General features: G+C 36.7%; 1 protein-coding gene and 1 pseudogene across 1 annotated transcript; one reads left to right on the forward strand and one right to left on the reverse strand.

Moving 5' to 3' along the window:
* Window positions 1-472: 472 nt before the first annotated feature.
* Window positions 473-10,921, reverse strand: DPY30 (dpy-30 histone methyltransferase complex regulatory subunit). The gene is made up of 5 exons (XM_061211206.1): window positions 10,722-10,921; window positions 10,551-10,622; window positions 10,418-10,465; window positions 2,770-2,912; window positions 473-807 (listed from the first exon to the last, which is right to left on the reverse strand). The coding sequence occupies exons 2-5, from the start codon at window positions 10,584-10,586 to the stop codon at window positions 735-737; spliced, it is 300 nt and encodes a 99-aa protein (XP_061067189.1). The 5' UTR covers window positions 10,587-10,622; window positions 10,722-10,921; the 3' UTR covers window positions 473-734.
* LOC133105322 (transmembrane protein 33-like) lies at window positions 6,241-6,974 on the forward strand (annotated as a pseudogene).
* Window positions 10,922-13,201: the final 2,280 nt, after the last annotated feature.

Here is a 13,201-nt window from a genome sequence, read left to right on the forward strand (position 1 = left end):
ATGGGAATAACAACATCTACTTTGCAGAATTGCTACATTAGAGATAACAAATAAAATAGTTCTGTGCCTGACACATAGTGGAACTGCAATAAATGATAGCTATTATTATATTAATACCATAAAGGTTGAGAGCATTGAAGTATATTGTACACCCTCTGCAATGCTTATAACAGCACTCCAAAATTTATTGTGCAAAAAAAAAAAAAAAATTTATTGTGCATTAGAATCACTGGTGATGTTTGTTAAAAATTGAAGATGCCCAAATCCTACCCTCCAAGAGGTCCAGGAACAATGCTAGAAAAACTGGCTGAGATTTTTTTATATTCTACTTGACTCTGGTGTATTTTCACACTGTTGTAAAACTCTGCAGCATTCTAAGACACAAGGAATAAGCAATACATGAAAACAACTGAACCACATAAAATATTTGTCATATAGAACAAACACTACTGTAAGATAATGATGTTTTAACAGTTTATTTTGAAGGTCATTTTAAAAACAAAGTTAAAGACAATCTGAGAAAAAATTGCACAGAATACACTCATTAAATAAGTATGTGATTAAATCAATAAGGAAGATATGTCTTCTTCTGCAACTCCAAAATAAGTTCTGCTGTCCTGATGATTCTTATACTTCCAAAATGGGGGGGGGGGGGGAAATCATGGCAATTAAAGTTGCCTCTTAATCATGTAAATCTACAGTGGAAACCAAATTTTTCTGTTCTTCCCAATAAGTCAGTTTCGATCTTCAAACTGTGCCTTGTTTTTTAAAAGATAGGATGCTAGAAATTCAATGGGATTTGGTGGTCTGTAAGGGAAAAGAAATCCAAAATTTAGAAATTTATATTCGAGACATGTTAATTTAAATGTATTGCCCCATAATGAAAACATCTTTTTTTTTTTTTTTTTTTGGCCGTGCTGCATGTGGGATCTTAGTTCCCCCACCAGGGATCAAACCTGTGCCCCCTGCAGTGGAAGCACGGAGTCTTAACCACTGGACCGCCAGGGAAGTCCCTTAAACATATTTTAAAATTAAGAGGTGGGAGAGAGGGGTTGTTGGAGGAAGGTGGTACAAAATTCCAGTTCTAAGTACTAGGGGTATAATGTACAACATGACGACTATAGCTGACACTGCTGTATGATATACAGGAAAGTTGTTAAAAGAGTAGATCCTAAGAGTTCTCATCACAAGAAGAAAATTTTTTTCTTTTTTTCCTTTTTATTGTATCTATATATGAGATCATGGATGTTAACTAAACCTGTGTGGTCATCATTTCACAACATACGTAAATCAAACCATCATGCTGTACACCTTAAACTTATATAGTGACGTATGTAATTTTTTTCTCAAAACTGGAAAAAAATTTTTAATAAAAATAAAGAGGTGTTATTTCATATTTATCAATTTTACATATGTTGTTTTTGCTGATAAAACAGGTCCAAAGATGGGGGAAACATCTATTTTAAACCCTACTATAAAAAGGCATATTTAGAATTGATTTACAATGATCTCAAAACATTCTCCCAGCACTTTAAACAGCCTTTTGAACTAACTAGACAGAGACAATACTTGTTACATAATATTTATAGTTAATCTGATGAATTATTTTGCTAGAATGCCTTACTTAAAAATTGTATTTACTAATAGAATGTTACTGTAAAACTTCTTCAAATTCTTCTAGCATTTAAAGTAATATTTAGAATTTCTGATATATTGGCCTTCTTTAGAGAAAGAACAAAAATGCATAAAAGATGCCCACATTTTAATTGTCAGTAGTAGAGCCAAGACATACCTTGCAGTCAAAAATAAATCCTATTTTGTAAATATAACAATCCAAAACAAATACTAATTGTTTATTCATTTAATTTTTTAACTTAAAACTAAGTAATAAAAATTAACTAATTAATTAAAAAATAAAACTAAGTAATACACCTATTCTAAATAACTCAGATATGTCCCATGAAGTTCCTTATCAAGTTATGTCAATTTACTACAGTGTTCATTATTAGTCTTTGAGAAAAACATAATTTACACCCAATAAATGTTGACTAACGTAACTTAACAACCAAATTTTCTTATTGGATTTACTTATACAAAAAGAATTTTTGTACAGAAAACATGTACAGAAAAGAGAAAAACTGTAATCGTGCTAACAAAGAAATGTAAATTAAAACAACTTGGCAAAAAAAAAGTTTATAACACGCATGCACTTGAGGCTATGATGACACTTGAAGAATTTTAAGGATAAACTTTTAGACAGAAATATGATATTATGTGTCAAACACTATAAAAATAGTCATGTCATTTGAAATAGCAAACCAATTCTTGGGTATTTATCATAAAGTAATTAAACAAAAGCAAAAGGGTATGAAAACAGATAAACTACCTGGTGATCAATAATAACAAAGGAAATTGGTCCTAAATGGTCAACAACAAGAAAATGGCTAAGTTAACTGTGATATTATAATTTCATTTATAATCATGAAGGCTCTGTAAAGATATGGAAGAAGTTTTATCTTATAATTTTAAGTAAAAAGGAGATATAAAATTACATGTATACCATGATTACAAATATGCATATGATCTAAGACTAGAAGAAAAATAAGTGTCTGAATTGAGATTATGGCTGACTTGTTTCTAAAAAAACTTTAGTATCTATAAATTCCTTATATAGTAAAAAATAACTATACATAACTCATGATATTTCAACTAGGGAAGTTTTTATTTTGCTTTTTCTGGTAACTCCATTTGCAGACACTATTATCTTACCTTTCCTTTGCAAGCACAGCAAGTCCTTGTAATAAGATAGGCACAACTGTCTGATCCAGATAGGCACGAGTTGGCAAAGACTGGAGATCCACTTTCTGTTTTGATGACTTTTCTGCATTAATTTTCTCATTTTCTACTATCCTCTAGTGAATTCAAAAAACATGCATGAATATTAAAAAATAACTAGATTATTTTGAGTGCTAAACCAAAATTAATGGCAATATAAAACTAATAGAAAAGGTAAATCAATGACTAGAAAGCTGATTGAACTGCAAATCTTTCTGCCAAAATAAAATCAGACCCATTTCTAAATTTCATTCAAGCATTTTCTGAAGGCACCATAATATCTCATTCTTTTAATGTCGTTATCTCCAGATCCTACACTTACTTTCTCTTTCTTTCTGCCTTTTTAGGAGTAAATACAAGTCCCTTTTCTTTTCTTCATGAGAATACACCTCCTTACAATGTGCTTCAAAAAATCTGGACATGGACACTAAGTAGCACTGAATCACAGTGAGAAAACTAGTCCTGTTTCAATTCTTTTATCACAGATAATATCAAGGACAATGTCTCAGTTTGGCACTAACATGTCTTTAACACTTCTGTAACACTTGCTAAACTCCCTTCTTAACAGAGAGAGCAGGCTTCAGGCTTAGAGACTTCAACTGGCAACAGAATCTAGCTAAAATTTATTACCACTGTTTTGTATTCACTGTTTTCATTTTTAAGGTTACCCTCTACGGCAATGAGAATGCTTTTCCATTTGTTTCTTTTCTAAACAAATGCATCTATGATTTTTTAAAACTGAGTAAATTTAAGAAAAAATATAAAGTAAAATTAGCCAAAAAATAGAAGAAATGACTAATATGGGAAAGATCATTAATGTGATATTTAAATGATGTTTCGGAAATGATGACTTATACTTCCTCCATCTAAGAACCTCCCAAAATCTGGGCCTTTCATATAAATTCACCTGACATCCAGAGCATCAAAAACTACTTTACTGGAAAACTTTGCCTTCTTCTGAAAATCTACCATTTCAGAAATTTAGAAATAAGTGGCTATCTCAAAGACAAAACACTATTAAGGGCACTTTCATTTAAATGAACTTTGTTCCAATCATACTAGAACTGGATATAAATGAGTCAACAATTACAAACAAACAAAAAAATTCTACACTTAATTTTTTTTAAGAAAATTTTATTTTGTAAAAACTGAGAAAAAACTTTAAGCATATAACTACAACATACATACCATGCTTTCCAAAAACACTTGCCAGAACTATGTCAGGTAACTTATCTAGTTTTGCTCGTGATTTTTCAATCTAATTTTTGGACTTAATAAAAATAATTACCTATACTTATTTAATGTATGAAACAGTTATTTTATTTGCCCATGAATTAAGAAACTTATAGTTCACCAGTAAATTTCAACAAATACCCATATATGATAAAAACTAGTCGGTTACATGACATCCCAATACCTTCATTAAGAAACAGCAATGCCTAAGCAACTCTGATAGATCCTATAATAAGCTCCTTGACCAAATCCTCTCATTTATTTCATTCAAACATTTACTGACTATCCACTATGTGCCAATTGCTATGCTTACTTTTAGTAAAGTCAAAATCCTGAATTAATCTAAAAAATATACAGTTGATGCCTGAACAACATGACCCTCTGCCCAGCCAAAAATCTGCTTATAACTTACAGTTGGCCCTTTATATAGGCTGTTCCTCCATATCTGTGGTTCTGTATCTACAGTTCCATATCCGTGGATTCAAGCAACTGGAAATCGTGTAGTACCACAGTATTTACTACTGAAAAAAAATCCACTTTTAAGTGGACCCACGCAGTTCAAACCTGGGTTGTTCTAGGGTCAAATGTATATCCAACCACATACACACACACACACACACACACACACACACAAAGATTAAGCTTTTAAGAGTGTAGAACAGTGATCACAAAAATGGGAAAAAATTAGGTGAATCCTATGATTGCCCCAGCTTACTGCATCCTGCCTAGAGAACTCATACAATGAAACCCTGGGAGAAGGAACCCAAGCAGAGTCCTGCAGTTTCCCTAAGTTGAGAAGACAGAGTTGAAAATTCAGGCAGACCAAGAGAACGAGAACTTGCAGAGCAGAGTACTGAAAAGGAAACTTTCACAGAGAGGAGAGAGTTGCATAGAAAGAGACTAAGAGACTGCCTTCCAGTCTTCAGGTGAGTATTTATCAGAGCATGAGTGTGAGGGAACTACCCAAGGCCAGAAGAAAAAACCACTTGGAAGAAGCAGGAGGCACAATCCCTGGAGCTCACACAGGCCAGGAGTAGTTCATGTTCCTGTGACCCAGGATGGTAAAACCTCATAACACATGAAGCACTGGGTAGAATACACAAGAGGAAGAAATTAAGTCTAAACTAAAGGTTGGTCTGGTCCCACCTAAAAAAGCTTAAAGGCAAACCTCAAAAGATCAAATTGTTTCCAATTAACTTAACCGAGTCCTAGAACAAAGCCCAAGAGTATTTGAAGAAATACAAAAATAACCAGTACCCAACAAGGTAACATTCATAATGCCCAGCCTCCAATAAAAATTACCAGACAGGCAAAGAAGCAGAAAAAACTACCCATAATGAAGAGAAAAACCAATTCACAAAAACAGACTCAGAAATGATACAGATAGCATAGGCAATGCCATTAAACCAGTTATTATAATATATTCCATATGTTCAAGAAAACAGAGGAAAGAATTAGTAAATTAAGCTAACAAAATACTTGAAAATATTTGAAGAAATAATGGCTGAAATTTTTTCAAATTTCATGAAAACTCTAAACCCAAAGATCCAAGAAACTCAATGAATCTTAAGCACAAGAAACATTAAAAAAAGAAAAAATTACGCCAAGACACATTATAATCAAGTTATTTAAAACCAGTAATAAAATCTTAAAAGCACAAAGAGAAGACATTAACTACAGAGGAGCAAAGATAGGAATGATAGCAGACTTTTCAGCAGAAACAATGTCAGCCAGAAGACAGTGGAGCAAATACTCAGCAAAAATACCTCAAAAGCAAAGGCAAAATAATTACCTTTTCAGACATTCAGAACCTTAAAGAATTCCTTCCCAGCCGACCTCCACTACAAGAAATGTTAAAGAAAGCCCTTCAGGAGGATGGGAAATGATACCAGCTGGATCTACACAAAAGAATGGAGAACCCAGAAATGACCATTACACGGATAAACGTGAAACACTCCTTTCTCGTACTGTTTAAATCTCTTTTAAAAAGATAATTGGACGGAAGTCAAGGGAGCACTTCCGGGTTCAGCAATAACCTGGAGCCGGCGGCGCTAGGTCTGCCGTCTTGGGCCTTGCTCCGCAGCTCCGCCTTCACTCTGGTCTTTCTAGAAACCCAGCTGTGCTCTTGGGTGTGCCGGACAGCCTCCCAGACGCGGGTGTAATAAGCCCCCCATGATGGACACGGCCCCGAACGGCCCCCAAGAGGCGGGCGCAGTGCAATTCATCACGGCCAATAAACCGGACACGGCAATGTGGCTTTCTGGCTTGTTCTTAGTTTACTGCTCTTTGTTCTGCCTCTTCGTGGGTTGCATGAAGTAGCAAGCTTTCACCAACGTGCTTTGCTGGCAAATGCTCTGGCTAGTGCTCTGAGGCTGCACCAAAGCTTACTACACTTCCAGTCAAGCAGAGCATTCCTGGCCCAGGCTTTGTTAGAGGACAGCTGCCACTACCTGTTCTGTTCACTCATCTTTCTCACCCACCCCGTTACAATGAGTATTTCCCAGTCTTGTTATTTTCTTCACTTCATACTGCCATATACAAGAAAAAGGTGCTTTGATGCAAAGGGTTCAAATAGTTTACCTCTGCTGAGACCTCTCTTGGATAAATTCAGCGCTATTCAACAGAATATTCTGAAATTCATCGCTTGTCATGAAATATTCTTGATGCCTGCTACAGTTTTAATGCTTTTTAGGGGTCAAGGAAGTTTGCTCCAGCCTTTTATATACCATAGATTCCTTACTGTTCGATACTCCTCTAGAAGAAATCCATATTATTGGACCTTGTTTAATGAACGGAGGATCGTTGTTGAACATCTAATAATGAAACCTGCTTGCCCACTGTTTGTGAGAAGACTTCGTCTCCTGAGCATTGTCTTTATAAGAAGACTGGCACCAACAGTTGCATAGTTTAACATCCAGCTAAGTTATGTGTAATATAAATAAGCACTGTTAGCTGCTGGTACTTCTGCTAGGGATGGTTAATTCCAGGTGTAAAACTGACCTCACTGCAATTTACATAATTTACATAAATGCATCTCAAAAGAAAATCATTTTCCTGGCATGTTAAATCAAGCCTTTTAAACACTTTCTGAGAAACTTTATTGTAATGTGTTGTTAATAGTTAAGGAAATTTAAATCTTGTGATAAATGTACCAAAAATTCGTTAGACACTGCTGTGCCTTTATCATGAAGTACCTTTATTTCTCTTGTAAAAATAGCTCTAAAATTCGTTTTCATCTAATTAGTAACCTGAATTTATATCTGGCATGAGTTCATTATGGTAATATTAACATGTAAATTCAGTATATTTTGAGACAGTATTCTTTTGCCATTCAGTAATTTTGGTTGATGATTTTAACAAAAACACTTCCCACTATTTAATTTCAAATTGTTTTTAAATTGATTTTGTGCTACTTTGTTACGACAGATTTATTTTGGATGTACCATTATAATAGGAATTCTATATGTATCTTATGCTATGATCTTCCAAAATTTTATTATCATAATTACTTCTGTGGCTTTGAATATTTTTTTTAAAAGACCCTACTGTTAAGATTGTTAGCCAATTGGGTTAAATACTTGTGGTCACCTAAGCGTTTTACATCAAAGAGCAGTAGTCAGACAGTTTTCCTTTAAGAGACCCATTGAGTAACATTTCTCCAATAGGATATCCTCCTTTTAGAAATGTGCACACATAGGTTTTAGTATTATTGTAGTTTACACAATTACTTAGATCAGATTCTTGACTGCCAGTTTTCTCGGTTTCTTAGGCTTGAATTTTCATAGACAATTGCAGCAGTTCAGATGCTTTCTGAAAGGAATGTAACTGAAGACTGAGCATGTGACTAAACTTGGTATCTGTTCTGAAATAATGAAGACTATACATACTTACCCATCAAATCTGATTTAAAAGATTAAACAGAAAGGTTTATATAGGTAAGGTTATTGATTAGGAAAGGGGCCAGAGGAGGAGTTGTGGGGGAAATAGTGTGCATTTAAATGTTGTAATGCATAGATAAATTTGGGAGAACTGATGTGTTATGCAACTGTGATTTGAGTTGTATAATATGTTAAATACGTTTGTTGAGCTTCCATCAACTCCTTTATAAAATTCATTCTGATCTTTATTATTGTTGCATGATTGGAAATGTTTAAAACATTGCAAAATGTTAATACAGAGTAACGTAATGGTTTTTGTAACCAGCTTTTTTTCTGTGTGCATGTAGCTTGGATTTCTCATATACACTCAGCGACTTATCAGTAACATCAGTTTTCTTTTTATTCAACTTTTCAATCTGCAGAAATGTGATACCTACTTGATAGCTCAACTGTAACCAGCTATTTTTGTAATTTTGTAATAGTTATCTACCAAGTTAGAGAAGCCTCATAATATACAGTTGATTGTTGGGGGCGGGGTAGTCGCATTATCACTATGTATGTAATCTGATGGTTTTAAAAACTAAATTTTCTAGAGCAATAAAGTAACTATAATGTTAAGTAAACAATAAAAAATTTTTAATAAAATAAAAAAGATAATTGACTTTTTAAAGAAAAATAAAAATAATCAATTGCAGGGTTTATAACATATGTAGAAATATAATATATGATAACAATAGTATAAAGGCCAGGAGAGAGGAAATGGAAGGATACTGTTATAAGGTCCTTATACCATACATGAAAAGAAATGATACCACTTGAAGGTAAATTGTGGGAAGTTAAACTTCCGTATGATAAGTCCTAAAGCAACCACCTAAAAAAACTATAAGTCAATAATGGAAATAAAATGGAATTCTAAGACAAAAAGCAGCAGCAGCAGCTGTAGAGTAGTGGTTTCCAGACTCTGAGATATCACAAACAAGTAAATTAAAAATAAAATAATACAATGAATGAAGGGACTAACATAGGGTTGTTAACTCTATTTTACCAAGTAAAAACTTACAAACAAATAAGCATAATTATTATTTTACTATCACCATAACTCATAAAAGAACGGGCATTTTAAAATTATGGAAGCAAGAAAACCAATCACCAAATAATGTATCATCAGTACTCACTCCACTCTCCTTATTTTTTTTCTCACTTTACCATGGAAATTGGTCTGAGGGTTTGAAAAAAAAGCATTTGGTATCACTGCTCTACTGTATTATGGCTCTGCCTCCATACACTAGCACCATCAAGAAAAGACTGCTGATGCCTAAAAAGAAATCTCTTAAATGATAAGTGGCATAGAGTATCTTCACCTGATTCAGCATAGCAGTTCAATTAAAAACTACATTATGAAAAGACTCAGATTTTCTTAACCCTGATATCAAACCAACAAACATTCCTAGCAATTTTATAGGCACAGAGTAGTCACTCCACATGCCAGGGAACTCTAGCAGTTGGTCAAGATCAGCAATACAATTTAATTCCACCTCAAAAATGTCAGCCTGCTTAGGTTTAACGCACAGCTCTCCACTTACTTCCTGGTGACCCTAGACAAGATACTCAAATTCTCTGAGCCTTGCAAGACTGAAAATACATGGAAGTTACTTAGGAGTGTGCCTGGCACATAGTAAAAGGACTAATATTAGCAACTATTACTATTATTACTCTACTTGGAAATGCTCCTGCCCTCATTTATCCAAACTTAATTATTGATTATGTCTCCCCCCCCGCCCCCCCGCCTCATAAAACACCCACATCTCTTCCAGGAACTCTGTTTTCCTAACCAATCCCACCTAGCTCTAGTTAATTCAGTTAAACTGTTCCAGCATTTATTCATTCATTTACAAAGTAATTTCTTCTTTTAGACAGCAACTTCTTAGTACCTGTATGAAAAAGCTCTATAAAAGTATCCCTTCTTTTGTACATTTTTCACATGTACTCTCTGAATTCAGACTCAACCATGTAAGGCAAAAACAGTGTCTACTACCTGTTATAGCTTCCAATGGCACCTACTACGGTACTCTGCAAAGATATCAACATTTACTAAATGTTGACTTCACCAACACACTATTCTGCTACAAATACAATGGGCTTCTTAATTGTGATGTGCAGCTTTTCCAATGCAGTATCCCAACAGAGCATTAGTAGCCACCAAGCAAAAGGATTCTGAGTCTCCATCAGTAATGTATGTTTGTTTCTCTATATCATTTTCAAAATTCAACCTCTCGACTCAGCTGATTTGTACGTCTGCATACCACGAAGTATTAGTACCGCTAATAAAACAAGCTGCCCATAATTTGATACTATTTCGTTCGTGACGATAAAGTTTTCCCTTGTGCAAAGCAACCTAGTAAAAATGAAACCCAAGTTTTCTCCAGTTCATAAGAGACGCAAAGATACGGCATAGGAACGGGGCAAGTTACCTCGACGTTGTCTGTGAGACCGTACTCAGAGTGGGGATTTTCTGCAACCTAGAAAAAAAAACACCGGTCACAGAAACATCAGCCACTCTTCCTTGCTTCACACCGCCACCCTGAATCCAGGGCCTTCTGGTACCTGCGTCTGTCCCTCCAGCATCTGCTCTGGTTCCATGGTGGACCCTGCAAGTCACAGTCCCCGGATACCAATCTTGGAAAACAAGAAAAACCGTGAGTTACCCGGGAGATTTCAAGACGAAGACACCAGGATGGAGTCCAGCCCAGCCCCGTCCCCGCCCCTCACCCCCACCTGGGCGCGGAGCACCCCGAGCAGTAGAGGAACAGGGTGGGACAGTCCACGACCGGGCGCCCGCATCAGGTCCGGAAGCTCCGCCGTATTCCCAAGAACCTAGAAGAGGTAGAGAAAAGGAGGAAAGGGAGCTGATTACCCGCGCCCAAGCCGTTCGTTCCTAAGAGCCCTGCACCGCGCCACCAACTCCCAGCACAAACCGCTTCCGCCGTAAGTGACGGATGTCGCACGACTGCCGCGCCTGCGCAGAACTGCCAGCGGGGGCCGGGCTGGGAGGGATCTAGACCGGCCTTGATTCTACGATACTCTTTGCGGTAAGCAGTGACCTGGGCAAGTTGTGGCCTCGGGGTCTGCCAAAGACTCGTTCCTCGACCTGCCTACCCAGAGCAGGCGCCACCCCAGCTGCAGACCCAGTGACTAGGCCAGCCGGCAGAGGTTCGGCCTGGCCAGTCCTCCGTGCTGCCTGAAATCTGCCGAAGCTCTTCGTCGCGGAACCGAAACCCCTTGCTGGATAGTTCTTACTAGAAAATCAAAGACCCAAACTCAACTGTCTACGAAAGAATGTCAGTGTTTTACTCTAAAGGCAAAGTGGGGAAGAAGCAACGTTTTAGGGTTTCGTAGTAAGCTTTTATTCAAGCCCTTAAATATGTGAACATGCCACGTTAGTGCTACCTTACATTTGTATCAACATTAGCAATATGCAACTGGCTTTCCAAACCGTGATACTATTGATACTATTGTATTTGTAAAAATACAAAAGACAATTTGCCTCCTACACACATTTGTAAATACCAAACAGGATCTAATAAATCGGATTGTTGTTGTAATTCCAATAAATTCCTTTTATTTTAATGTAAATATAAGTGATACACTCATTAAAGTGCCTGCCTTTGATTCAATAATCCCATTTGTAGTTGCACTTTGTAATATGAAAATATTTTAACTTCATATAAAATATTTGGAGACTAAATTATGGCATATCAATATACTAGAATAAAGCCATAACTCTAAAAATGCAGAAATATTTGTGATCATAACATTAACGTGTTTGTTTTTTAAGGCCGCGCTGTGCGGCGTGCGGAATCTTAGTTCCTCAACCAGGGATCAAACCCGTGCCCCCTGTGTTGGGAGTGTGGAGTCTTAACCACTGGACCGCCAGGGAAGTCCCAAGGTTTTTTTTTAAGGTAGAATACAACGTCATTTTACTACTCCGTTAAAACTGCATGGCTAAAAATCTAAAGTAAATAAAATTTGTTTAGGAGCCAGACTTGGGGATACATTTTTAAAGTTTTATTTTATAATGTATACTTGATTGGGACTTCCCTGGTGGCGTGGCACAGTGGTTAAGAATCCGCCTGCCAATGCAGGGGACACGGGTTCCATCCCTAGTCCGGAAAGATCCCACATGCCACGGACCAACTAAGCCCGAAAGCCACAACTACTGAGCCTGCGTGCTGCAACTACTGGAGCCTGCGCACCTAGAGCCCATGTTCCAAAACAAGAGAAGCCACCGCAATGAGAAGCCCGCGCACCACAACAAAGAGTAGCCCCCACTCGCCACAACTAGAGAAAGCCCGCACGCAGCAGTGAAGACCCAACACAGCCAAAACTTAAAAAAAAAAAAATCAGCTTATGTAATGTATACTTGATTAGCATTGTGATTGGTGACAGCTTTTTCATGTAGAACTGTTGCAAAGATGTGGATGCGTATGTACAAGATATAGAATTTTTTTATTTTTAAATTTAGTGGGAGATTTTTGAATGAAATTGATATGGGCTAAAGTTTTTTTTTTTAATTATTAGCACCTTTAATTATTATTTATTTATTTATTTATTTTTGGCTGTGTTGGGTCTTCGTTTCTGTGCGAGGGCTTCCTCTAGTTGCGGCAAGCGGGAGCCACTCTTCATCGCGGTGCGCGGCCCTCTCACTATCGTGGCCTCTCTTGTTGCGGAGCACAGGCTCCAGACGCGCAGGCTCAGTAGTTGCGGCTCACGGGCCCAGTTGCTCCGCGGCATGTGGGAACTTCCCAGACCAGGGCTCGAACCCGTGTCCCCTGCATTAGCAGGCAGATTCTCAACCACTGCGCCACCAGGGAAGCCCAAGATATTGAATTTTTCATGCAGAATTGATGCAAAGTTGTGGATGCTTATATACTGGATATAGAAACTGACTAGTACATATATTGATTCAAATTAAGATTAAATGCTTTTCAGGAATGGAAAATAACAGAAAGTAAAACCAGAGAATGATTGGGAAAACTTAAGAGGAGAGTTACGTGGATCGTTATTATATATCCATACATTTCCCAATACATAGTAGGCATGCCATAAAAACTTCCAAATTAAAAAAAATAAAAATAAAAAAACAAAACAAAAACAAAAAAGTCTTCCGGAAAGTAACTGAGAGCTGCTAATTTACATTTTCTAAGTACTGACATTAAAGTAGGAAGCTAGATTGTGAGCTCCTTCAGGACAGAGAC

Source organism: Eubalaena glacialis, chromosome 14 (genome assembly GCF_028564815.1).
Source record: "Eubalaena glacialis isolate mEubGla1 chromosome 14, mEubGla1.1.hap2.+ XY, whole genome shotgun sequence".
In the NCBI taxonomy this organism is placed as follows: domain Eukaryota; kingdom Metazoa; phylum Chordata; class Mammalia; order Artiodactyla; family Balaenidae; genus Eubalaena; species Eubalaena glacialis.

Excerpts from the sequence above, each read along its gene's own strand:
- DPY30 (XM_061211206.1), bottom strand. The coding sequence starts at position 10,586 with ATGGAACCAGAGCAGATGCTGGAGGGACAGACGCAG. Across the intron at positions 2,913-10,417 it reads GTCTCACAGACAACGTCGAG|AGGATAGTAGAAAATGAGAA; the intron begins GTAACTTGCCCC and ends TGAATTCACTAG. Across the intron at positions 808-2,769 it reads GCTGTGCTTGCAAAGGAAAG|ACCACCAAATCCCATTGAAT; the intron begins GTAAGATAATAG and ends TTTCCCTTACAG.